The 27787-nt window shown below is 42.2% G+C and overlaps 1 protein-coding gene across 2 annotated transcripts; it reads left to right on the forward strand.

Annotated features, from left to right (window-relative positions):
• The first annotated feature begins 8558 nt into the window (after positions 1–8558).
• wt1a (WT1 transcription factor a) lies at positions 8559–25951 on the forward strand. Of its 2 annotated transcripts, none has more exons than XM_069162602.1 (8): positions 8559–9033; positions 13163–13279; positions 14418–14520; positions 22278–22377; positions 23830–23974; positions 24491–24580; positions 24995–25087; positions 25333–25951. In XM_069162602.1, the coding sequence occupies exons 1-8, from the start codon at positions 8559–8561 to the stop codon at positions 25452–25454; spliced, it is 1245 nt and encodes a 414-aa protein (XP_069018703.1). In that variant the 3' UTR covers positions 25455–25951. The 2 variants fall into 2 exon arrangements, with proteins under 2 accessions (XP_069018703.1, XP_069018704.1); XM_069162603.1 differs by having other exon boundaries at positions 24995–25078.
• Positions 25952–27787: the final 1836 nt, after the last annotated feature.

Here is a 27787-nt window from a genome sequence, read left to right on the forward strand (position 1 = left end):
TATTATATTATTATTATCAGTGGATGAATTCATTACATGTAATGTCAAAGAAGTCTCACCTAACCTGGGAAACCAAGGCTACTATGCCCCGCCCACCTATAGCGGAAACCTGACTGCACCCTAGGCCTGTCAATCAAACAGACACGCCCCCTCAAGAAAAGTACGCTTTTTGAGGCTTACTATCTAATTAATGACGGGATTATTTTCACATGGACTACCAGAAAACTAATAAGGAGGAGTGGATTTAGCAAACGACACCAAAACAACTTGTAGAATAAATTTACTGACTTTGTATTTTATGATAAAAGTTGAATGGGAGTCTATGGAGCCGGAGGCTTTTTTGGAGCCGACCTCTAGTGGCACTCGGTGGTATTGCAGCTTAAGGCACATTCAGCATTGGCCTCATTTTTCAGACCTGGAACACTTTTATATCCAGTCTGTGCTCCGTACGTTCGTAAAAAGTTGAACTATTCCTTTAAAAAGAAGAGCCAGTTGAGGATATTGTTGCCAAAAATGCTGCAATTACAGGCTGAATAAATTATCTCTTGAAGGCTTATTTATTCAATGTTGTCAAGCTTTTTATAATTTTTTTATTACCTGTTAACTAAAGATGTAAACTGAGTGCAGCTGGTCTCTAAAAAGCCTTGTGTTGCCTTTTATATTATTTGTGAGCTGGCCGTTGTTTATTCGAGCGGCTTTAAAGAGACGGAGACTCCACCCGGGTCCGGGTCAGTCCGGTCCACCACCTGTACTTGCGGGGGACGGCCGTCCACCGCGGGCCGTAAATTTGGGCTCAACGTTGACCAAAAAAAAAAAAATATTATTCGGCGGTCGGAGGTCACGACAGCTGCACTTAGCTCACTCACAAATATTTATTATCACTGCTGGAGGGAGAGAAAAAACAAAAACGTCTGAAAGCTCAAAAACAGTTCAGACAAATGTTGGAGTTCTTTTTGTTTTGCTTTTTTTTGTGTGCGTGACGCATCTTTCACGTCAACCCGAGTGTGACTGCTGCCTCTAAATCTGTGATTTGTCAAACACCGGCGGAGCGTTTCAGCAGAAATGTACAAACATTTAACAAAAAGAAAACGTGCTTCTGATTCGGTTTCGTAACACCGGTGGCTCGTCTTTCTTCCTAATCCTGCCTCCCTCCCCTCCCGACACTTTGTCCAATTTTTCCTGTTTCTCCTCCGAGAATTAAAACATAAAACAAGATGAAAGTCTGGTGGACTCGGTGTTGCGTAACCAGCTGTGTGTTTCTGCTGCTCCATCTTTTCAGAAGTTACGTTGGATGTTTTCCGACGGAGACTCTTTCGTTTTGCCGAGATGTATTTCGGTGTATTGTGGCCGAGACAAAGAAAGCAACTGAAGGAGCTGCAGTCCGTCCTCCAAACTGTCTGCTTCTGTTTCCTTGCAATCATTCAAAAATTTAAAAAAAAAATTGAAATTTATCGGCTTTATTGGCCCGATGACGGAGAGTTTGGTCAAAACAAGCTGCGGAAAATGAATACGAGTTGCCATGTCGTCGGCCAGCTGGATGCAGCAGAGCTCATCGTTCCTCCTTCATATCAGTAAAGAGCTCAGACGGGAGGATCCGGGATGGATACACACCCCCCCACACACACACACACACACACACACACACACACACACACACACACACACACACACACACACACACACACACACACACACACAAGCTTGCACAGATATCCTCATTAGGACCTCGTGGACAGCGTAAAGCGTAACCATCACCAGAGGCTGGCTCCACTACCAAAAGCTCAATTCACACCTGACCTTTGACCTTTGCCTTCGCCAGATTGTATTCGGGTGATTTTTTTGTTGTTTTAAATTCTGGACTAAAAAAAAACAACCGCATTTTTTTAATCGGATGCAAACCACATCTGGAGGTGTTTTTTTAAATTGTGATTCCAGTCGGATTTCTGCAGACGTGCCTCTGCGCTGCCTCAGATGGGACTTCCTGCGTCACGCGGTGATGACGTCATTATCAGAGCGACAGAGTGAGCACAATCTATGCTACCGCTAGCTGAGCTATCCGAAAGTGTAGATTTTGGAGGACAACAACAACAGTCTGTGGACAGTGAAATTATTGTTTTGTTTTTTTGTTTTTTTTGAAGTCATTTTGTCTAGAAGAAGAAAGACTTGAAGAAAGGAAGGCGGCGGTTCAGTGACGCCGACGCGGGTCCTTAATTCAAAGAAGCTCCGCCTTCACGCTCGTCTCCAGCGCATTTGGAAAAACTAAATATTCCGCCGGGTCACTGGAATCTCCGTGTTCCTCGAGAAAGCACCGGGGGTACGGCTGTCCACTCTTCATTTGAAGGTAATTTGTCGTCCGTAGAGCAGGAATGCGTTCCATCGGCTGAGGGGGGGGCGGTGGAGGGGTGGAGGGGGGGGGCGCCATCAATCTTCGAAGCAGATTCGGTCGACCGGGTCGGATGCCTGAGCGCTCCTCCGGGATAAGAGGTTGATACGGAGAGCGAGAGGGTGTGCGGTCGCCTCGCCGCGTACGGAGGAAGAAATAAGAAGAAACCCCGAAGAGGAGCGGCGGCCGGCCGGACGGGCCTTCGACGCGTCACCGAGGCGGCTCGGCCCGCTGCTGGCTTATTTCTCAGTCTTATCAGAGATCAGAAGGTTTATCATGATGGATAAGAACACTTTTTATCAGCTAAAAAAAAAATAAAACAGAACAAAAAGGAGAAAACGTGTCTTTGTGTTCAGGTCGACCTCACCGGAGAGTTTCTATCACTACGCCGATCGGACGAAGGCGGACCGGCTTGGTTTGGGAGAGAACCGTCTTTTAACCGGCTGGAGGTTGACGGACTTCTTAAGGCCGTCTTCAACAATGTACCCCAACAATTTTCAAATTCCACCTCCCACTGTGGATATCAACAATTAAAAAAAAAAAAAAAAATTCACAGATTTAACCGCGCAATCGCTAAATATCAACAATATAATACGACGGTTTCAAAAACAACGAACTCCCGTGATTGCATGACAGAAATTACTTTCCGTGAAAATTACACACGTATCGAAAGATTTTGATTACTTACGTTTTTTGTTTGCGAATCAAAAAGTTTTAGCTGCGAATCAATAAGTTTTGGTCATAAAACGAAAAAACTTTGGTTGCGAATCAAAAAGTTTTGATAAAATCAAAAATCTAAAAGTTTTGGTTTCAAATCAAGAAGTTTTGGTTTGCAAATCAAAAAGTTTTGGTTTGCGAATCAAAAAGCTTTGGTTGCAAATCAAAAAGTTTTGGTTGCGAATCAAAAACTTTTGATAAAATCAAAAATCTAAAAGTTTTGGTTTGCAAATCAAAAACCTTTCGTTGCCAATCAAAAAGTTTTGGTTTGCAAATCAAAAAGTTTTGGTTTGCAAATCAAAAAGTTTTGGTTGCAAATCAAAAAGTTTTGGTTGCAAATCAAAAAGTTTTGGTTGCAAATCAAAAAGTTTTGGTTTGCAAATCAAAAAGTTTTGGTTGCAAATCAAAAAGTTTTGGTTGCAAATCAAAAAGTTTTGGTTTGCAAATCAAAAAGTTTTGGTTTCAAATCAAGAAGTTTTGGTTTGCAAATCAGAAAGTGTTGGTTGCAAATCAAAAAGTTTTGGTTTGCAAATCAAAAAGTTTTGGTTTCGAATCAAAAAGTTTTGGTTTGCAAATCAAAGTTTTGGTTGCAAATCAAAAAGTTTTGGTTGCAAATCAAAAAGTTTTGGTTTGCAAATCAAAGTTTTGGTTGCAAATCAAAAAGTTTTGGTTTGCAAATCAAAACATTTTGGTTGCTAATCAAAAAAATGTTAGAAGTTGAACAGGACGCGATGTCCCGCCCATTGCGTCCCGTGGTGATGAAGACAAGAGTTTCTATTGGTCAGTTTGACTTCGTCCAATTCAACTCGTAACCAAAGAAGTTTGATTCACAATCAAAACATTTTGTCACACGACGAAGAGGCCGGTTTCATGATCAAAAGTCGGAAGTCTGCGGCCGAAACCAACAAAACCGTCAGGGAATTTTTTTTCGGAATTCACTTTATTTTATCTCTGTTTTTATTTTATTTTTTTCAAATAAATTTTTGACGTTGACGTGATAAATTCGCTCTCAAAAGACACAAAACTACCGTGGTAACTTCTGGGCAAAAGGGGCGACATTTAAGCGGTAACGGTCGGGTCTCTCCGGGAAAATGAACGGAAGTCAATGTGAAGTCCTTTAAAGTGACGTAAACCCGACTCGGCGTTCGTCAGTCGGCACGTCTGAACGAACGTTTACTCGTTCACATGTGAACAAAGTAGTCTGACACACCGACTCTCCTCATGACAAGCACTTTTAACACGGCGCTCCTCCTGCTCCTCCTCCTCCTCCTCCTCCTCCTGTTAACCTCCCTCTCTCTCTCTGTTCCTGGTGGAGTTGAAGAGTTGAATCGTGGGTCAGCAGTTCTTCGCTGCCGAGAGACAGACTGGATTTCCAGATGGTGAAAGTCACCATCGATCTCCGGCTCGTCGGTTTTCACACAGATGCACCCGAACTCGACACACGGGAGGCGCTTAAACACGCGCAGTAAACAACAACAACAACAACAACAACAACACACCGCTTCCTCTGACGTCCACAGCGTCGGACACATTGAGACGCGTGTCGGCGCTGTAATCGGTTCCAGAAGAAGAGCATGATGGGAAGAAAAAGTGCTGAGTGGACACTTCCGCTAAGACGTGGGGGGAAGACAAAAATAAAGGCTTTAACCGTGATACGTTCATGCTCTTCAGACAACGCGTGTGTGTGTGTGTGTGTGTGTGTGTGTGTGTGTGTGTGTGTGTGTGTGTGCACGTGGCAGTTTGCCAGCATCTTTAATTTGTCTTCAACGGGAAGACGAAACCAGACGAGAGAAAAATACAAACGTGTCCCGTTAAAAAAAAGAAAAAAAAAGAAAAAGCGGGACGACGTGTTGGAGAAACAAGTTGTCTTAATAACGCTCGGAGACCGATTGCGTCCAGCTGTTTGAGACACACCGAAAACATCTGTCTGGTTCTGCAGAAACCGTTCGTCTACATCTCGGTGTCCGACATTTTTATTTTTTTTTTATTTTTTATTTTTTTTAACGAGATGACGACGAAATCGTTTCAGCTCGGAAATAAATTCCCCTCCCAAAAAGTGAAAGTTAGTGAAAACGGTGGCTGGTACTGTGTGCTCGTCTATGTGTGTGTGTGTGTGTGTGTGTGTGTGTGTGTGCGTGCGTGCGTTGCCATGACGACAGGACAGCTGGCAACACCGGGAGCATCAGTCGGAGTGAGATAACCTTAAATAGGCTGATACGGGACGGAGATCAGAAGCAAGGGGCACGGCTCAAGGACGACACACACACACACACACACACACACACACACACACACACACACACACACACACACACACACACAGAGGAAGATATGAACACAGGAAGTGGGAGACGGCCAGAATGAAATAATGTGATTCTTTTTTATACCAGGAAACGAAATAAGCCGATTAAAAGTTTGATCGATTTCAAGCGTCAGTCAGCTTCAAATAAAAACAAAAAATAAAAAAACGTCGTCCGTCCTGCTCTCCCTACTTGTAACGCTCAACGCGTGGGGCAGACGTGTTCCCGTTATTTACTGTAGGGGCACGGAGAGTAAACGGGGTCAGAGGTCAGAGGTCGAGCAGTGACTTCAGCTCGCAGTTCCTCTCGCGGCCACCAGGTGACGACTCCGAGGAAAAGTCAGAACGAAAAAAACATGTTAACAGAATATCCAGAAATCAGCCGAAGATGGAGGTCGTTAATGTGAACGATCTTTACGTTGTAAAGATATATCACGAATATTTGCAAATATGTTTTCATTTTTTTTCCTACATTTACACCATTTCTATTATTTTTTTTTATTTATATGTTTCCTAAAAAGACCTGAAATGTATTTTGACGAGTCAATATGAACGCTGAAAATTAAAAAAAACTTTCAAGAATTTTGGGCCTCAAAAGTTACGTCCAGGCCTGTTGGTCTTTTTCATTTAGAGCGTGATTTATTTTATGAAACGGATACACACCTGTAAAGAGTTGGCGGGATATAATCGCTTTGATTGACAGCTGTCTCAACTCCTCTCGGGTCAAATTTTGGTGTTTTCTGTCTGAGGCGCTGAGTCACAGTAACTTAAAGTGATTTAATCAAATCAGGTCCGTCAGCTAAACTCAAAACATTTCACAGGCACGCATTTATTTATCAGGAGCAGAAAATATTAATTTAACATGTAAAGGTGCTAAATTTAAATCTGAGATTTTTGTTGTATGAAAAAAAAAAAATGTTTTTAAATATCTGAAGCATGAATCGGCCGTGTCATCTCTAGAAGAGACGCATTTTGAGTTTTGGTTTCGAGAGAAGTGTCGTATTTATGAATGAGCGTTTGTGTTTTGGCTAAAGACTCTTCATCACGGCTGTCCTCCTCCTCCTCCTCCTGCTCTTCCTCCTCCTCCTCCTCCGTGTCTTCGGGTCATCTTAAATTATAACAGCAGGGTCACACAAAAAAATACCCGCCCTGTTTCTCGCGGGTCATCCAGTCTGTAACACCACGAGACACGGCGCAGTCTGAAGGCGCGAGGCAGCAGGAGGAGAAAGTAGTTCCGGTCTCACGCGTAAAAAAAAAAAAAAGGAGCTTAGACACAATAATAACTCAAACTTAGATTTTTATTTATTTATTTAAAGACAGAATGAAATACTCGACGGTAGTGATCTTAATTAGGCTATTTAATGAGCGCTCGCGCTGCAAGTTGTTTGAAGACCCGGATGCCAAAAATCCGTTAAAATTCAGAGTTTGTGACGCGCGCGCGTTAATTTTGCTGCTTTGATGAGAAGAAAATCTGTATTTTGATTTATTTTTTTTATTACCGGTGGCAGAGTTGTTGTTGTTTTTTTTTTTTTCCCACCGCAGGTCAAAGCTATTTCTGGTGCTAAAAGTCAAGATGATATGAGCCGTCATCCTCCCTTCAGCCAGGTAACACGCACGCGCACCACACGCGCACACGCACAGATCACAACACACACGGACACTAACGTCATCGCCGCAATTTGTTTTTTCAAGGAAGACAAGAGACCAAAATTAAGGGAAACCTTTTGTGCTGATAAGAAGAATTTACAGCAATTTAAGGTATTAATAAATAACAATATGAATCCGTTACGTAGAATTGGAAACAAACCTTTGGTTTAAAACAATTACATCCGTTTTAATATGTATTTTTAAGGCTAATTGACCTTTTTTTTTTTTTTTCCGGGCCGTAACGTGCGTTGTGTGTCATCCACACCGAGTTATTGTTTCAGTTTGATCGCAATTACAGTCTGTTATTCTACTTCACTTCATCGAATAAAAATTATGAAGAAAATAAAACCAACAACTAGAACCGGAGGCCTGAAACCGGACGAGATTTATTGTCACGCGGGGCCGTTCATGCGCAGCCAGCGATTAATTAATCTGCCAACAATTTAGATTGAACCTTTAAACCCCCCGTTTTTTAATAATGAGTAATCTAATCTGAGTTCACACAAAATTATGCATTTATTTTGGAGGATTATTTCATTTCCTTTTTGATTTATTTTTTTTTGCGTGAGGCCTCGTGTCGCTTTGTTTCAGTTGGATTTCAGTGAGTAAAAATGACGTTGTGTTTTCTTATTTATTGATCAGAAACGTTTTGAAATATTAAGGTTACATGCAGAATCCGGATTAAAATCAATTAAATGTAGACTCAAAAATAAATAAATATGAAAGAAATTAGAGAAATTAATAGAATACTTCCCCCCCCCCCCCAAAAAAAAAACAGACAATAAAAATTACAGTTTAATGTTGACTTTTTTCATATCAGCCTCAAAATGAGAACTGAAAGTATTTAGTATTTTATTTTTTCATCACCGAGGTCAAACTCAGTTTTATTTCCTCTGCATGTGTGAGTGTGCTGTTCAGCGTACAGTAAATGAATGAAGTCAGAGGGGTCCTGTCCCTCATCACCTCCTGACTCCACCTCCTCCGCCCTCCTCTCTCACACACACACACACACGCACACACACACACGCTGGGTCTGAGAGTGGAGGGAAAAGAGGGCTGCTCCTCCTTCCCTCCTCCTTCCCTCCTCCTTCACTCCTCCTTCCCTCCTCTGTCTCCATTCACAGAGACCCCTCAGAGCAGAGAACCCTTCTCCTCCCTGGATGGACTCCATCTCTCCGAGCCTCTTCTTCTTTCTATGTGTGTGTGTGTGGACTGAAACTGAACCTTCGCAGCCAATTTGTTTTTAAATTTCTTCTTCTGCCGACGAGAACTCGCCCGCGGCGACTTCGCCATGAACTTTAGTCGGACTTGAGGAGTTTCCAGAAGAGAAGCCGCTCTCCTCCTCCGAGCGAGGAAGACTCCCCCGAAAGGATTTAAACAAAAAAAATAAATAAAAAATAAGGAACCGCCGTCAGACGGTCTGTCGGGGGACGACAGACGCCTCGAAGTTTCAGGGGGGGAACCGACCACGTTTTGAAAATAGCCTCCCTCCTTCCTCTCCCCTGGACCGCCATGGGTTCAGACGTGCGCGACCTGAACTCGCTGCTGCCCCCGCTTCCGCCGGGGCCGAGCCCCGGCTGCCCGGCGCTGCCCGTCAGCACGGCCCCTCAGTGGGCTCCCGTCCTGGACTTCCACACCGCCGCCGCCTCACCGTACTCCTCCCTGGCCGCCCCCCACGCCTCCCTGGGGGCGCACTCCTTCATCAAGCAGGAGCCCAGCTGGGGGGCCGCCGGCGACCCCCACCACCACGAAGCCGACCCCCACTGCGGCCTCAGCGCCTTCACCGTGCACTTCTCGGGCCAGTTCACGGGCACCGGCGCCTGCAGGTACGGGGCGGCGTACCCTCCTCCGCCGACGGGCCCCGGCCAGCCGCCGCCGCCGCCCGTGGCCCCCCCGCACCACCACCAGGCCCCCGGCAGGATGTTCAGCAACGCGCCGTACCTCACCAACTGCATGGACACGCAGCAGGCGGCGCGCAGCCAGACAGGTCGGTCCGCAACACACATTTTCTTCGAGCTAAATGTAAATTCTCGGTAGGAAGCGGGACGTTTCATTTCACCTGTTTTTTTTTCCCTCCCGATATAAATCTGAAACAACTCAGAGGATTTCGCTCACGTTTAGATTCGTCAGAAGCTTCCCAGCCGCGGAGACGATTTCATCTCCACAATTTTACGTGGCTTTAAAAAAAAATCGTGTCGCCTTCACTTGCGTCTCTTCTCCACGTTCACCGGGACTTTCCAGACTAAATCTGTGTCACGCCAGGAGACTGCTTCTTAAAAGCTCACACGGGCGATAATAAAAAAAGAAGAAAAGAAAAAAGATCAGAGGCGAGTTCACGACGGTGAGAGTTTGTTTCCGAGCGTCGGTATTTAGGCAATAACGTTCAAGATACAGATGTTTGCTGTTTTCAGAACTTCAAACCGAGCTGATGCTGCTTTTTGTGTCTTTTCACACGAATCAACATCATATAAATATTAGCTTCATTCTCTCTGAATCTCTTGAGGGATTAATTATTGAAACATCAATCGACGCTGTGGACCTCCACAAATATAATCCCTCGTATTTTTTCCGAAAGGACATTAAACTCTTTGGTGCTTTTGGGGCAAAATGTCCACATTTTTTATACTTTTACGACTTTTAATAAGAACTCACTCATGACTAAAACAATAAATCCTCAAAAACGTCTTCCGAAGCACAAAGATTTCCTGTTTTTTAAACTGCAACCGATAAAAATCAAATCATACGCGAGTGAAATGTTTGATTGAGGTGATGAATGATACAACAACGCAGGTTCGGGTGTTTTTTTCTGTCCTCTCATCAGAAGTTATGGACGTCGACGCGCCGCCGAGTTAAATCCTAATTCATCATGTCGACTATTAAGAGTCTGGTCTTTCTCAGCTCGTCTTTGGTTGTTTAATAAGGCAGTTTTTAAAAGGCAGTGACATTTATTCAGCTAAAAACACCTGCTGCTGCGTGAATATTTCTTGAGATCAAAAAATAATAATCATGAAACGAGTTGGTTTTATCTGTTAAATACTCATTTTATACTAAAATAAGTCAAAAGAAAATGTGTATTGGAGTCTAAATTACAGTCTTCTTGGCTTTTCTCTATTCAAATTAAACTAAAAGGCACTTTAAGCATCAAAACGCCACATTAAAAGAGTAAAATCACGTATTTTAACGTGAGAATATGTGACACAGATTCACAATAAACATTATAGTGAGTTGAAACGGGTCAAAGGTCGACGGGGATTCAGGTTTTCTCTGCCTGTGGGATTTTTTTTCTCGTTCTTCTGTTTTTTAATGAATCTGTTAGTGATTATCGTCCAGCAGATTAATTAGTAATAACACGCTTATCAAAGCAGATAATTCAGGAATAACATCACAATCAAAAGAGCCAAGCCGACCTTTGACCTGCGTTATCTGCTGCCCGCTGTGTCCGGAGGAGCTCAGACAAACAAACTCACAGCAGGACTCGGAGCGGAGCTGATAGCACAGCAGGGTCACACAGGGACCGGCACATCCCATAATGCTCTACGCTTCATCTCTGAAAGGTTTTATTAAAAAAAACAAAAACGTCTGCAGGTGCAACTGAAAGAGGTTTTTTTTGCCAATTATTGGAGCTATAAATTAAAAAAAAAAAAAATGTCATTTTTACAGTGTGTGTTGCTCATTTCAAAATAAAACTTTTATTTTAGATTTAGATTTTAAGACGTTACGTCCCCATAACGTTCTCCTAAAGTTGCGTTTTTATCGATAAAATGTTTTATTATAATGTTTAAAAAGAACTGCAGGTGCAACTCAAACTGTTTTTAGTCAATTATTGGAGCCAAAAATAATAATAAAAAAAAAGAAAGAAAGAAAAGTGTCATTTTTACATTGTGTGTTGCTCATATTTCAAAATAAAACTTAAAAACTGAATCAGCTACAGTTTAAAGAGGTAAAAGGCAGATAAACGTTGATGATGATTTCATCAGGATGCACAAAAGAAGAATTAAAAGAAACGTGAGCTCTGAAAGAGTTTTAAAGTTGTAGATTTCAACACGTTTTAAACTTTAAAATCAGTGTACGAAGAAGTAATCCAGTAATTTACTCAAGTAAAAGTACAAATACCACACTGTGAAAATACTTCAAGTACAAGTTAAAGTCCAGCATTCAAAATTTGACTGAAGTATTATTAGTAAAAAGTAACTAAAGTATTAAAAGTAAAAGTACCCAGTGTGCAGTAAATGTTTCACATCGGCGTGTTACTTTTAAATATGATATTTTTGGATTAAAGTTATTTTAAAGTTGTTGTTTTTTTTAAACTACATTATGTACTGTTGGTTAGTTTAATCTATAGAAATGCATCATATTTGATCCAAAAAAAAAAATCATCGTTTCCTTCCCAAAAGAACCACAAATCTCGAAAAAGTCCAAAAAAAGGTCCCTTTTGAAATAATTTATTCATCTTAAAAAGTAGGAAAGATTTTCTCAGCGCATGAAGGAACATTTAGACTTTTAGATTATCGGAAAAATTCAAATTAAAAATCACCAGATTTGGAGATTCGTGGTTTTTACTGGGACAGGAAATAATGAAAATCACTGTAATCTCAAAAGTAACTAAAGCTGTCGTGGAGTAATCAGCGCAAGATTTAAGTATAAAGTTGCACAAAAAGAGAAATGCTTAAGTAAAGTCCAAGTACGTGAAATTTGTACTTAAGTTGAGTACTCGAGTAAAAAAGTACTTGGTTACTTTCCACTTCTAACTAAAAGGAATATAAAAAAAAAGGACTCGGGGTATTTCCAGACTTTTGGGGATTTTCCAGTTGAATACGAATCAACTTCATTGCTTGTCACCTCTCTCACACACACACACACACACACACACACACACACACACACACACACACACACACACACACACAGAAGTCAGATGAAAGTGAGTGGAAGATAAATGGAGATGTTTAATGAGGTTTTTTTTTTCTGTTTTCTTCTCTCACACTGACTCAGTTAGTGAAAGTGCTGCATTTTAATTAATGAATCATGCATGTGAGAGATAGTGTGTGTGTGTGTGTGTGTGTGTGTGTATGTGTGTGTGTGTGTGTGTGTGTGTGTGTGTGAGTGATTTATGGGTGTGTGTCGTGGCCTTTAGGTCAGTCCAAGTCATGAGTCAGGTCTGGTCAGGGGTGTCAAGACACATCTCCTTAACAACACTGAGCATGTGTGTGCGTGTGTGCGTGTGTGTGTGTGTGTGTGTGTGTGTGTGTGTGTGTGTGTGTGTGTGTGTGTGTGTGTTCAGGTCAAAGAGAACCCTGAAACTTTTTATTTCATTTAAATCAACTTCATATCCATCTCCAGAGACTCCGAAGAGCTGATCCCAGAAAAGACCCCCCCCACCCACACACACACTGACCAACAACACAACAACACTGCAAACAGTTATTAAGCTCTAAAAAGAGGTTGTGAATAGGAAGAATATACATATATCATATATGTATATATATATGAATCCACATGTTAACCTTAATATTGTGTTAAAATGTATATTACTGTGATTTTAAGCTGTCTAAATATTTGGACAAACTATATTTTTGAGACTTTCACACCAATACGTCTTTTTTGAATTTTTAAAGAACTTCAGAATTTCTACATTTTACCAGCCGCGTTTCTTGTTGTTTATTAAAACCAAATTTAAGAAATATTAAAAAAGAAAATTGGCCCCTTTAAACCGTGTATACATGCATAAATAAAATATTGGGAGTTGCATGAGACCAGCGTTGAATGGACAATATTGTAAGTAATATATTTTTTGGAGCAATTCATAAACAGTTAAAGCAGAGAAGTTATTAATTAATGCATTAAAAAACGACACGGAAACGAAAGGCATCGTCCCGTTTACAAGATAACACACACAGATGATGGTTTTTTTGGGGTTTTTTTTACCGACGTATTTTAAGATGTTTCCACCTTTCACATTTCGATTTAAAAAAAAACAAAAAACTGAATCAAACCTGACTTTTATCTTACGTCTCTGATTTACAGCGTCATTTAAAAAAGTAAACTTTCCTACGCACTTGAATGTGTCGTGTGACTTCACGTTGTTGTTGTTGTCGTTGTCGTTTGTGTGGTCGCAGGTTACGGCGCGTTCGACGGGGCCGGCAATTACGGTCACACTCCTACACACCACAGCTCGCAGTTCTCCAACCACTCCTTCAAACACGAGGACGCTCTCGGCCAGCAGAACACCATGGGTACGTACACGAGTGTGTGTGTGTGTGTGTGTGTGTGTGTGTGTGTGTGTGTGTGTGTGTTGTGTATGATTTACGTCGAACCTAAACTACACCATAAAATGCATAAAGTGAAAGGAAACACGTCGACACGCTTCCTGGAGAATTGATGTAAAAACCAACAACAACCTGGTGATGATTAGTTTTTATTTTCGCTGATGTCATGTGGCTCTAAAATCGACGTAGCTACGTTGCGTTCGCTAACCTGTCGTTGCGACTTTGTCTTGCGATATTTAACCTAAAAGTCTTTCCACTGAATTTACGCATTTAAAATGGCGTCGTCATTTTCCACAACGCTAAACGCGAAGGTGCTTTTAAATATATACGAACTGGGAATTCAAGTATTTGGTTTGCAAACTAATTCTGTTGATTTTGATCACAGAAACCAACCGGCCTGTTTTTTTTTTGGTTGTGAATCAGACCTCTTCGGTTGCGAGTCACAAAATTTTCGTTTGCGAGTTGAATTGGACGTATAGTGGGCGGGGCCTAAGCTGACGACGTATCCGGAGTTTTCTATTGACAAAATACCAAACAAACAAAACAAAAAACAACGAAACCGTGATGGTGAATTGTTTTCCAATCACAATAACTTTACTCTCAAACTTTATTTTGGGAGAAATTTGCTTTTTTTTTTTTTTTTTTTTAATGCTTTCATAAAAAAGACACAAAACATCCTACGTAGTAAAACACACGCCCGGCACCGAGGGAGCGCCGCGTCCCTTTATGCCGACGTCGCCGATAAATCAGCCACATCCTGACTCGCAAAACTCCCTCGTCTCCTCCTTTCATCCGCCCACCTCGCTCCATCCCTCCCTCTGCGCTTGTTATTAGTAAATATTTAAAATGGGGTTGTTCGGGTTGAGCACAAGCGGAAAATGTCAGCCGATTTTTACAGCTAAGATAACCGGGGAGGAACGTGAAGGCTCGTTTTATTTTGTATTTTTGTATTTAAGAAAGTGGTGAAATCTGGAGAGAAAAATCAGGAAGGACACACGGAGCTACGTTTGCACAGTATTATTACATATATATACTTATATTGTGTGTGTGTGTGTGTGTGTGTGTGTGTGTGTGTGTGTGTGTGTGTGTGCGTGCGCGTCGTCAGGTGAGCAGCAGTATCCCGTACCGCCTCCTGTTTATGGATGTCACACACCTTCAGACAGCTGCACGGGCAGCCAGGCGCTGCTGCTGAGGAACCCGTACAACAGGTAACACACACACACACACACACACACACACACACACACACACACACACACACACCCTCCTCAAAATCTATTTTTATATGAAAAAAACAAATGTTTCCGAAAAGCATTGTTGATTGTTGTAGCAGGATGCAGCGGTGAACAGGATGTTCATCTTCAGGACAGGTCGCTGCCGCTTCCTCTTTTTTATTTTTTATTTGTAATTTTTATTTGTTTATTTTTCCACTTCCTGTTGGAGCTTTTTTTTTTTTTTTTTTTGTGGGGGGGGGGGGGGGGTCGTTTCAACACTCGTCCATCAGAGACTCGTCAATAACACTAGTAGTTACTAGACGTAACTCCGGTTCTACGAGTACGTTCACATTTGGTTTCTCTCTTTAGGGGCGGGTCCCGTTGGGGATGCGTGGGGGGGTGGGGGGGGGCATATTATACTTTAGAGAATCGTGACCACAAACATGGAGACTACCACTAAAGGTTTTACGCCTCAAATTAGTCAAATTTACGGGGAAACGAGGACGAACGCTCATTCCATTCAAATTTATACAAAAAAAACAACAACAACAAAAAATCCTGCACAGGTTGCAGTGAGCTTCCTCCTCCTCCTCCTCCTCTTCCTGCTCCTCCTCCTCCTCCTCGCCGGGCGACCTGCTCGCTCGTTGTTGTGTTTGTACAGTAAATTAAACATTCACACAATGTTCTCCATCAATGGAGGAGAAGCAGGAATCCACAGAGACGGACGGGGGAGGAGGTGGACGTAGCGGTCCTGAAAGTCTCAGTGTAATGGGTCGTCTTTGTCATAAACATAACTGATATCCACTCTCTCACACACACACACACACACACACACACACACACACACACACACACACACACACACACACACACACACACACGGCTGGGAAGGCTCATCCGAGTTGAGTCGGGAGTTGTAATCTTGCAGCCTGGTACCAACCGACCCCGTATTTACTTCTGCAGGCCGTCAGCTCGGCCCGCTGGAACAACGTGAAATGAAAACATGCCGAGGTCTTTATTAATCCATACTGAGAGACACACACACACACACACACACACACACACACACACACACACACACACACACACACACACACAGGGTTTTTATCAAAGCTGGAGATGCCTGAAAATTTCTGAATAGTTAATGAACATCATATAAATTATTATTTTCGGTGGGTTTTTAACGGCGCCGTGTTCAGTCCATCGTCGACCGGGAGGGTCACGACTCTTTTTTTTTTTTAATTTTTTTTTTTGTCTGTGGATCTGGTCCTATGTTTTTTGTGTCATCTCCGTCGGTGTTCGAAGAATCTTTTTTTAACACATTAATACTATTTGTAAAAATTGCACGAAACTCTTCAACTGTTAAATCAATTGTTCACACACACACACACACACACACACACACACACACACACACACACACACACACACACACACACGGCTGAAGTCGTCTTTTGCATTTCCTGCTGTTCGTACCGAAGCGTCTCATCTCAACCCGTCGTTCTTCTTCTCCGTGTGTCGTTTAACGGCGTCTTAACAGACATTCACCGCCCCCTTCTGTCCGGAGTAAGACATTACAGCCTGGCAACCCTGACATTTTTTGTTTTCGTTTGCTGTTGAGCCAATATATCGGAGTTTGTCTTCATAACTTAAATATTGCATCTTTCGGAAAACGTTCCTCATCATCTCCTTTCCTGTCGTTACGTCTTTGCATTTCCAGCGTGACGTTACCCGCCTGTTTAGCTCGCTAAGTCGTTAGCCTCCCGCGGCTTCTAGACGCCCTCCAGTCTTCATGCTCGCTGTAAAAAGTGGAAACGGGCGCATTTAATCGCCTGCTTCAGGCAGGCGGTACGAGGCGGCACTGGCTCGTCATTACAAATTACCGGTTTATTTACTCTAAGTGTTGCTTCTGCTGCAGGTTTCCCAGGAAAAAGCCCCCACGCTGCTCCGGACAGTTTTTTTTCTTTCTTTTTTTTCCTTTAATTTAATGGATGGAGGTGGATTAAGCGACGGCGCTCCCATCTGTCAGCGGCGGACAAGAAGAAGAAGAAAAAGCAGACGCGTATTTATTTAAAAGTGTCATGGATCATCACTTTAAAATCTCAGCTCTCCATCCCAGAAAATATTTCAGCGGGGAAAATAGCCGTCGTGGCCGCTGCACTGTAAAATAATAGCCGTGTAAGTGAGCAGGGTACCAGGCACCGCATCAGACCGCCGCGAGCCCGCAAGGTGGGGTGATGGAGGGACTGGGGCGGGAGCTATAAATCCAGTGTGTGTGTGTGTGTGTGTGTGTGGTGTGTGTGTGTGTGTGTGTGTGTGTAATCACATGGCAGGTCTGAATGATGATGGTGGAGTCTCACTGTGTTTAATGAAAGGTGGGAGAATTTAGCTTATTTTTTTTTTTTTTTTAATCTGAGCTCCACCTGTTACTGTGTTTGTGTGTTGGCATTTTTTCATTAGTGTGCATCTGTGGCGGACAACAAAAGGCAAATGGACGCGCGCGCACACACACACACACACACACACACACACACACACACACACACACACACACACACACACACACACCTCTCAGATGGAGTGTGTGTCAGTACTCTGGCGTCCACCGTGAAGAGGTAGGAACTTCCTCCGTCGCCCCGTCTTTCTCTCCGAACGGCCAGAAGTCGCTCAGGTTGGAGTCGGCGAGGACGAGACGGTGTTTTAAAAAGGACAAAAGAGCGCTGAAGTGCCGCTGCGATGTCGAAGCGTAGCTCTCCGAGTGTCGTTGGCGGATCGCGGCGTCGGGGTTAAAGGTGGAGCACGTCGAGGTCCGACAAACTTTCAGGCAGATAAAAAAAAATAATAATAAAATTTAAAACGCTGCGTTTGCTGCTATAAAGGAAAAAAAGTTCACATATTTTTCCTGTTCAAATCACTTAATAGGTTCACTTGTAATGATATGTTTTAGCGCTGGAAGCAGCCACTTCCCCTGCGATCACTGGCAAAATAAAATCATTTTTTGCAGCGGTTCTCACAACTCGCTGCTCTCTCATGTCGTATATTTCGCTTTGGCGACGGGAACTCTGTCAGATTAACAATCACTTAAAGTGCCGTAAATTCTCCGAGTGTCTTCGCCAGGACGCTCGGCGGCTCCGCGAATCCAGACCGACCGTTGTTCATGTTGCTGAACGACTTCCTGTTTCGTCGGGGTGGGGGGGGGGGGGGGGGGGGGGGGGTTACGAAGTTTGTCGATCGCGGCTCTCTCCTCCTGTCGCTCGACTTTTCCCTCGAGGTGTTATTCGCCGTTTTTCCAATTGTGGTCACGCTACACGTTCGTCGTTCATATTAAGGTCCGACACCGGAAATCTGTCGACTGCGACTAAATCAGGTTGAATTTGTTTTGTCTGAACCCGGTTTAAAATATTCTTCCTGTTATTAGTAGTAGAAGTGCAGGAAAAGTCAAAGTGCGGGAAATTAAACCCTCTTAAATCAAATTCAAGGGAATTTATTTTTTTATCAACTTCTTTGCGGTAAATTCAACTTGTTTTCACCCCCCAGGGGGCAAAGAAATACTGCCAGAGCAGATATGTTAAACTGACTAGTTAAACGGTTTAAAGCCGTTCGGATTCATCAGCAGGGAGCCGAGATTATTCAGATTAAAATTTAAAAGGAGACTTTTTTTCCCTGAAGGAATCTGAAGTGATCTCACTAACTTTTCTTAAGCTTAAGTTTCCAAAAAAAAAAAGTGTTATTAGACTTCATTAGAAACAACTACAGACAAACGAGCGCCTTCGACCTGCTTAAAGACGGCCGAGAGTAAAATAACAAAATCAAATCTTTTATATTGTGATGAAGCTGGTGTTTAGCGCCTCGTGTTGTTCGGCAGCTTATTTTGTCGCACTATCGCTAAAATGTCTTAAAAACAAAAGCAAAAAGATTTATAGATCTTTAATTCATCGAAACTCACTTGTTTCCTGAAAGTTCAGGGTTCTCTCGGTTTGTCGTGTTTCGTACTTGTGTGTCACCGTGACCTGCAGAGCTGCGACGCCTTTCTACTGCGAGCCAACAGGCATTCGTCATAGTTACCGGACTAGTGTGTGTGTGTGTGTGTGTGTGTGTGTGTGTGTGTGTGTGTGTGTGTGTGTGTGTGTGGACAAAGGAGTGGTAGCGTGAAGGAATGTGTGTGTGTGTGTGTGTGTGTGTGTGTGTGTGTGTGTGTGTGTGTGTGGTTTTTTTGGGGGGGGCTGCGTTGTGAAAATGTAGGTGTGAGTATATATTTTATTTTTAATGGTTTCTAATTGTCAGATATTTTTGAATGTCAGTGATGGGCAGCAGCAGGGAAGGGAGGAGGAAGAGGAGAAAGCAACAAGAGGAGGAGGAGGAGGAAGAGGAGAAAGCAAAGCAACAAGAGGAGGAGGAGGAGGAGGAGGGAGGCAGTGGAGATAAAGAGGAAGGGCGCCAAGGAGCAGGACGCGAGGAAGAGGAAGTGTAGGGGAGTCGAGCTGAAGGGAGGAAGAGCAGATAGGTCCGTTCCCAGTGCTGATCACCTGTGTGCGTCTGACAAACTTCAAACGACGCGGACATTTATTTTAAAGTTTCACTCAGCTGCTTTTTTTATACAGATTCATTGTAATTTAAATACGATAAAGCGATAAAGCAACAAAAAAAAAATTGTTTTTAAAATGATTCGGTGATGACGTAATAACCGTAAATCCACCGAACCGGCACCCCCGAAGCTAATTAACACGTTTTAATCTCTACGGAACTACAGATCTAAAATATTTGTGAAAAACGAACGAACGCGGGAATAATTTAAACTCCCGTCTTCTCGGCGTCCTTGAAGGACTCGCGGCAGACAAAGAGCACCTTATGAGAGCTCGGCTGTAAACCGTACGTTCCCAGTGCGGCAAGCTCAGGATGCAAACTCCCATCCTCCTCCTTGGTTTTAGACAGACTGATATACAACACACACACACACACACACACACACACACACACACACACACACACACACACACACACACACAAGACAAGAGCTGTCTGTTTCTCCCGGTGTTATCATAAGAAGATATGAGCCGGCTCAGACAGACCACGTTTTGTTTTGCTCTCCGAGCGAAATACATTTCTGTGATTGTTTCTGCAGCAGCTGAAAGTGAATATTGACAGATTTGTAGTCGAGGTTAGTTCCAGCTTTAATGTTTTTTATTTGGTAATGTTGGTCAGAAATATACTTTTTCTTGTTATATATATATATATATATATATATATACACACAATTTAATACTGTCTAGGAGAATAAAAACTATTAATTAACTGATAATGAAACCGCAGCCGAAATGACGAAAGGCTTTAAATTCAGGAAATATACTCGTTGCTATGGTGATGCTTGCCTCATTTAAGAGTTCGCTGCCCGACGATGACATCACACCGACTGCGAGTTTGTCAAAAAAATTGATATAAAAAAAAAAAAGATATCAATTTGTCAAAAGTCAAATCAGAAAAATATCGATTGAACTCGCCGACGCTCGTTGTTTTGCGACGTTGCTGACGTCAGCATATTAACGGCGCTAACGTACCGACGTTCGGCAGCTTTAACGTTTTATCACGTTCTGGGTTTTTGGCACGCTAACGTTCGCTCGAAGGAAAATCGCCCAGTCGGGGTTTTTTCATCCTCAAAGGGAACGTTGACATTAACACTGAATGTAATGAAGTCCAACACTTATATATTTTATGCAAAAAAACAAACAGCAGGAGTGAACTTGTGGGAGGAGCCAGGGAATCGCAGTCGTCATTCAAATTCACGGCGAAGAATACGAACATCATCAACTACCACGAAATCTTGCCGCGGCAATAATTAATGCAAATTTGACCGATCAAGATTTTTGCTGCATTAAAAGGACCCAACATAACGAGCCTTTCAAAATAAAACTTGCTTTATCGACAAAAAAAACAAACAATTCCTCGTCATCACAGCTCTTCGTCATCCAAACAAACTGCAACGCCGCGAAAACGGCAAAACAGGAAGTGACGGGGTTTGTGGGAAATGTGGTTTTATCATGAGAATTTCACTCCAAGTTTCATTGTGTTGAATTAATGATATTTAAAAAGCTTTTAAAGAACTTATTTTACAGAATATTTCTGTTTTGTGGTTCTTTTTTTATACCTTATAACTGGATCTTTCTTTAATGTGCAGTGTACTTTAAGGACGTCGTTACATACGAGTCCGTTTTTTTCTTGACTTGCCAATTTCCTTAATTTTACAGAAAAAATAAAACAAAAATCACAACATTTTGTATAATGCAGGTGTCGTCCGCAATCGTCCAAACAACCACCTGATGGTTTGTTTTTTTTAGTCAACTTCTGATATCAGTTTCTACGTGAACACCTTCTCCTGTCCATTTTTTAACGAAAGACTTTACCGTTAAAACAAAAAAAAAAAAAAAAAAAAAAAAAGAAGGAAAGAAAGAAAGAAAGAAAAGATCAAAATTGAACTACAAACACACACAAAACAAACCACGCAGTATTTATGGAGCTCTGACAAAAGAGACGTACATCATAAATAACGCAGCGCATACATCAACACGAGTTACATCTCGGCGGTGAACTCTCGAGTCCACACGTCTGCGTTTTGCATCACGGAGTGACAAGGTGAGCATGTTTGACTAATGTTACCTTCCTGACCTCGGCGTGTATCTGCACACAAACAGATATCTGCTTTATCTGCTTTAACGGCTTTATTTCTTGACTTTTTTTTTTTGTTTTTTTTTTTGCGATCGTACAGTTGTTTAATAGCGCAGAAAAAAAAAAAGCGTATTGATTAAACCGTTTTCTACTCTCAGAGGCAGCGTGGGTTTTAAAAAGTCCCGCCGGGAAAATCGCGATCTCGCAAACCGCAACGATAAAACGCAAATTCAAGCAAACGGTGCAGCTTGCGAACAAAACTCGCTTTATTAAACAAAACAAATAACTTCTCGTTTACGTCCAGAAATGCTCTCCTCCTTTCCTCATTAATAGAAACTGTGAGCACCGAGGAAACCGGAAGGAGTGGAAAACCCGGAAGTGGCCTTCACAATAAAAGTTTTGAAATTAAACGCTTTTCATAAATGGAAGTGTTTACATATTACTGTACGTTAAATTAGTTTTATACACACGTCAAGTTGTAAGAGACTGCACTTTGTTTTGGAGCATACAGTAGGCCACATTAATTAAACAGCTCTTATTTTGACAGCTGATATTTTATTAGTCACAGATTGTCTGTTCACTTTTATGATGTTTTTCTGTAACTTTTAGCACCATAAGTTTAATAAATCAATAATAAAAAAAAAAAGCTTAGCGATGTGCAGCATGATTATTATCATAGGAAGTGATGAAATATGTATTCTTTTATCAGGTAGTGCTTAAAAAAAAAAAAAAAATTTCTTTCTCGACATGCAATTTTTTCTAAATCCCGCAATTTTCGGCAAAAAAAAAAAAACTCACTTAAATCACTGAAAATAACATCGCAATTTTTTGCGAAAATCCCCCCCCAAAAATTTTATTACAAAAAAAAAGTCCTGGATGAAACATCCATTTTAAAACGTAAAAATTATTTATCCGTTTTCTTTGCATTTTTTTTTTTTTTTTAAATCCTCCGCAAAAATCAAAAAATTTTTGATCACAGAAAAAAACCTCCTGGAGGGATTTTTCTGTTTTGAGACATCCGTTTTAAAACGGTGTTAAAATGTTGGTCATTTTCCCGTAAAGCCTCTCTGCTGTGTTTTCTGTGTTTGCAGCCACGCGGCCGGCTACGACAGCGACCCGAACACCCCGATGGTCTACAGCTGCAGCACGCAGTACCGCATCCACACGCACGGAGTCTTCAGGGGCCTCCAGGTGGGACTCCAGCCGCTCGCAGAGGTCACCGCGAGGTCGCGCACATAACGCACACCGTCCTTTCGCTGTCCGTGTTATTGTCAAGATCAGGAAGTCAAAATCGGCGCGCTGGGAGAATTCTTGAAGACAAAAATGTATGATTGAGACAGAAAAAAAAAAAAATGTAAGAAGGAGATGAGTGGTGGAGAGCCTGATGCAATGAGCAGGCTGTGTGGAGAGGAAATACTGATATGTAGCAGAGCACAGAGTCACAAACACACACACACACACACACACACACACACACACACACACACACACAGATTCTTATAAAGCACCTTTAAACATCAGGAGGAATTTTTTCCACAAATCCATTAGCAGTGAAGAAACAGACACACACACACACACTGCGATACAGTTTCCATACGAGGATCAGCACGTTAATAAATCATTAGATTTTAATTATTGTCTGTCAGCGGCTCTAAAGGACATGGCAGCAGGAGATTCTCCAGACCTGCTTCTTTTTTTTTTTTTGGTCCACAACAGGACTTTTTCAGATCTTTTTCTCTTTTTTTTTTTTTTTTTTTTTTTCGAGGGGGCCCGTTTCATTTTTCAAACCCTGCCATTAGCTCGGCACACACAAAAAAAAAAAAAAATACAAAAAATAAAATAAACAACATCTCACTCTCAGGCCTTTTAAAGTCTAATTTAAGAGCTGCTCGTAGTGTGAGATAACAGGTTGGGAAGCGAGGCGACGCCGTCGCTCCGTGTTTTATATCTCACAAACGAAGCCACTTAGCATTTAGGATTCAGATGCAGCTCATAATCAGACTTCACTGTTGTCTCTCGGCGTTTCAATCTACCGGTTTTGTAACGTGGATTAATCAATAACTGCTAACAGCGCTAATTACAGCAGGCGTGACCTCGACTGTGATCCTCTCCGGGTCATTATGCTAAACGCTAAGGGGGGGAGAGGTGGGGGAGGGGGAGGGGGGTGAAGAGCAGATGGGAAAAAAAAGTGTCGAGACGTCAAAGATACAGGAAATAAAATACAAGTGAAACCGCGTCACGTTTAAAAACAAACAAAAAAATATAAAGTAAACTTGATTCTGCAGACAAAGTAAATTACAACACAACCGCTTGTTATTTCCTGTTATTCTCCTGAGATGATTGGCGCTCTGAGAGGGAGGGGGGCGGGGGGCGGGGGGGTTCCTGTCTAAGAGGCGTGACTAACAGCTCCCTCGGGGCTGCAGTCAGTCTGGGGTCATTTTCACTGCTAATTCTCATCTAATGAATTCACGAGCATTTTATTTCTAATGATCGGCCAAGTTATTCGCTCACGGGACGATTTTAATCGTCTGTTTTTTTTTTTTTTTTTTCTAAATTACTGCTTCAGTTATTGATGTTAATTGAGTGGCTTTGAATTAAAAGTGTTTGGCGTGTGTGCGTGTGCGTGTGCGTGTGTGCGTGCAGGACGTCCGACGGGTGCCGAGCATCGCTCCGGCCATCGTGCGCTCAGAGAGCAGCGAGAAGCGTCCGTTCATGTGCGCCTACCCGGGATGCAACAAGCGCTACTTCAAGCTGTCTCACCTGCAGATGCACGGCCGCAAACACACAGGTGAGACCCCGCCCACCCACCCCCCTGCCCCCCCACCCCCTCTACCCTCTTCTTTTTCTGAAGATGGTTTCTCAAACTGAATAAATGCAGCACGTAGAAACACTAAACTGCTCAGCCAGCTCGGTCTGGTTGTGAGTAAGATACCCGACGAACAAAGATATCCACGGACTCTGGCTGGGATGTTAAAGTGGGCGACTGTCCGTGGCGTTACGGTACGGGTGCTCGGAGGGACCAAAAAAAAAAGAAAAAAAAAAAGAAAGACCGGATTTCACCAAATGGGGGTCACATTTAATATAACAAGTAAAAACAAACATCATATTGCATATTGGATTCAATTAAAAACTCTAATTCTATATTCCCGCTGAGAAGGCGGAGGGATATTTCCCAGTGATGAGCAAGGTGCGTTGTCACGGCGATTTGAGCGCGTCTCCCCGAAAACGCGAACAGCCGACCAATCGGATCGTCGGGGACGAACAGAATTGTTTTGAAGTGTCCTGTCCGTTTTCCCGTGTCCAGGGGAGAAACCGTACCAGTGCGAGTTCCCGGACTGCGGCCGCAGGTTCTCCCGCTCCGACCAGCTGAAGAGGCACCAGAGGAGGCACACAGGTTTGACCGACCTTAACTCCATCTGGATCTCTCGCTTTCATTTCTCCTCTCCTCTCCTCTCTCCCCCCCTCCTCTCCCTCCCTGCCTCCCCCTCTACTACTACTCGCTCTCTGCTGTTTGCATGACAGCTACAACATCGGACGTTTGCCGTCTCTAAAAAGTTTGCTTTTGTACGTTGTTGAAATGCTCGCCAAACTTTGGAATGGCTTCTCCGCAAGCCTCTGCTCTACTGGATTTTTCTATCTCCCTCTCTCTCTGTCTCTCTCTCTCTCTGTGTGTGTGTGTGATGTTGAACATGTGTTTTCTGTGTGTGTGTGTGTGCGCGTGTGTGTGTGTGTGTGTGTGTGTGTGTGTGTGTGTGTGTGTGGCCTGTTGTGTGTGTGTTGAACGCATGCCTACTGTACATGTGTTTAGGAGTTAAACCGTTCCAATGCGAGACGTGTCAGAGAAAGTTCTCTCGGTCTGACCACCTTAAGACACACACACGGACTCATACAGGTAAAACAAGTGCGTAAACTTTTATTTTTCCATTCCTTCTTCCATCCATTTGATGTTTAATATATATAAATATTATAGTCGCTAAATATTAGTTTTAGCATTTTTTTTTTTTTTTTTTTACTCGACTAGTGCTCATACGGACTAAATGAAATCTGCATAATGTGCTAATATTTCTCTCATTTTCTTCTTTTGAATCCCTCCTGTGCTAATGCTCCTCCTCCTCCTCCTCCTCCTCCTCCTCCTCCTCCTCTCAGGCGAGAAGCCGTTTAACTGTCGGTGGCCGAACTGCCAGAAGAAGTTCGCCCGGAGCGACGAGTTGGTGCGACACCACAACATGCACCAGAGGAACCTCACCAAGCTCCAGCTTTCCATCTGAGCCCTCCACCCCCCCCCCCTCCCCCACACACACCCCCCCACACCTCCCCCCACACCCCCCTCTCACCTTGGACGAGCCCATTTTAACGGTTTCTACACGTAAACACGGGGTTTAAAACTGCGTGCGTTTTTTGCCGTCTGTGGTTAAAACCACCCTTCGAAAAACAAAAACAAAACAAAAAAAAAACATCCACTCCTCCGTCGTTTTCAACTTCACTAAAAAAAAAAAACACAAATCTGTTGAAGAAACCCGAGAAAAACGTTTGAGTTAAATGTCTTTACGACCGCTGTTGGGATGTGGACGCTCTTTTTGTTGTTGTTGTTGTTGTTGTTGTTGTTGTTTTTTTGTTACTGCCAACAAATCCCAAGAAAAAGACCAAAACCATCCAACCAATCGTTTGAGTCAATAAGTCGGCAGCGCTGCCGGAGGGAAGGCGCGCCGACGCGTTGAGTTGCTCATATTACACCTGGAAGTACACGATCATTTGGACATGGACATTTCAGAACCAGAACCAGAACCAGAACCAGCTTCATGAGCCCGGTATGTTTACACATACAAGGAATTGGACCTCCGGTTGTAGCGTCTCACTGTCAGCGTTGCAAAAAGCAAAAAACAGACAGAAATAAATAGACGTATAAAACATAAATGAACATTTATACAGCAGATCAGTTATTTCACCTTCTTAAAGCGAACGGACGCTCCGATTGGTTTAGTTCATATCGTCAAGCGGAAGGTGAAGTACGACTTCTTTGAACCTTCAGATTATCCTCCGTTGAAACCAGCAAAAGCGGATTCGGACGCGACGTAAATGCACTTAAATTGTTAATTTATAGCATTTTTTTTTTTAAATAACCCCGTTTAAAACTCCCACATTTCTGCATCTTGTGTTTTTTTTTCTAAGCTCCGAACTTTCACAAACATCCCTTTCGATCATGTTTTTTTTTTAAATAATGAAATAATTATCTTACGCCACTTACTCGCCACTGTCGGGTCTTTTTTTTTTTTTTTTTTTTTTTTTTTTGCTCAAACAGGTCGTAAACAGTCAAATCTGTTCTCGGACTAATTTCCGTTGCAGATTTGGCGAAGCAGTGATAATTTACTGTACGTGTCAGCAGATTAAATTCATTTTTCTGTTGTTTTTTTTGTTTTTTGTCTTTTTATGGGATTTGTTGACAATAAACAAAACCAGTTGTTGTTTTTTTAAGTCTAAAAATCTGTCAGGAAAACCTGGAAGAATTCACAACTTCAAATCTGGTTCCCAATAAAATAACACGACGTAAATATCATAGAAACCGAAATCGATCTTTATCTTTACGAGGACTTCTGAGTCGGAGTGAAAGTTTGAATCTCAAACTAAGTCTTTAAACTGTAAGCGACGTCTCGTCGTCGTCTTTTCCGCCCACTGGGATTGCAAAGCGGGGGGTCAAAGGTCAACCGTGCACGCTCCTGCAGCTCAGCGCCTTTCTTTAGCGCCGTTGTAAATATCTCACGTTGAAGTCTTATTTATTATGTTTGTGGACGGATATTTTTTTTTTTTTTTTGCCGTCGCTGCGATGGTTTAAAGGGAAAAGAGTCTCACACCAAAACCTCTCTGACTGTTTGTTTTTTTTTTTTTTTTTTATATATATAGAAATAATTTTCACAATTATGAAAAAAAAAACTGAAGCTGTTTTTTAATTTGAAAAGATGAAATGAAGCGAATCGTTTGTGACGTGAGCCGTCGGTGTTTTTGTCTGATCTGCGTAAAATATAAACCGCAAACACGAGAAAATTGAAAAAACTTCTTTTTTTTTCTTCTTCTTTTTTTTTTCTCTCTCTCTCCGAGTAACGCGATGATTTCTTTTTCTTTTTTTTCTGGGAGATAAACGGTCTGCGGTCTCTGTGGAGTGTAAATATTGCCGGACTTTGGCAGCGTGCTTTTGGCACGGCCCGACTCTTAAAATATGTCTGCTGGGTCACACTGGCTCTGTGTCCGGGACATTATGGTCAAGATGTAAATAATACTTCTCCGCCATGGGAACTGAGCTCCTTCCACGGAGGGATAAAAAACAAAACATGTAACTTAACTGATATATATTACAACTTTTTTTTTTTTTTTTTTCTTCCTTTGGACGGATCCAGGAACTGTTTTATACTTTCTTTTGTTTTTCTTTGATGTGTATTAATATTTGAGTCATAAAACAGAAAAGAAAAAAGAAAAAAAAAAAAAACGTCGGTGAAACATTTTGTACTCGAAAGTGAGAAAAAAAAAAGATGTTTTTTTTTTTTTTTTTCTGTTTAAATATTCTGTGACTGTTTTGATACAGTAAGAGTTTGTCTTTGTGGTCTTTATT

The sequence above is a fragment of the Embiotoca jacksoni genome, unplaced genomic scaffold (genome assembly GCF_022577435.1).
Source record: "Embiotoca jacksoni isolate LCO1_2020_lvr unplaced genomic scaffold, fEmbJac1.0.p SCAF_3, whole genome shotgun sequence".
NCBI lineage: Eukaryota > Metazoa > Chordata > Actinopteri > Embiotocidae > Embiotoca > Embiotoca jacksoni.

Coding starts and splice junctions, on each gene's coding strand:
- wt1a (XM_069162602.1), top strand. CDS start 8,559: ATGGGTTCAGACGTGCGCGACCTGAACTCGCTGCTGCCCCCGCTTCCG. Junction 9,034..13,162: donor GGCGGCGCGCAGCCAGACAG/GTCGGTCCGCAA, acceptor GTGTGGTCGCAG/GTTACGGCGCGTTCGACGGG. Junction 13,280..14,417: donor CGGCCAGCAGAACACCATGG/GTACGTACACGA, acceptor GCGCGTCGTCAG/GTGAGCAGCAGTATCCCGTA.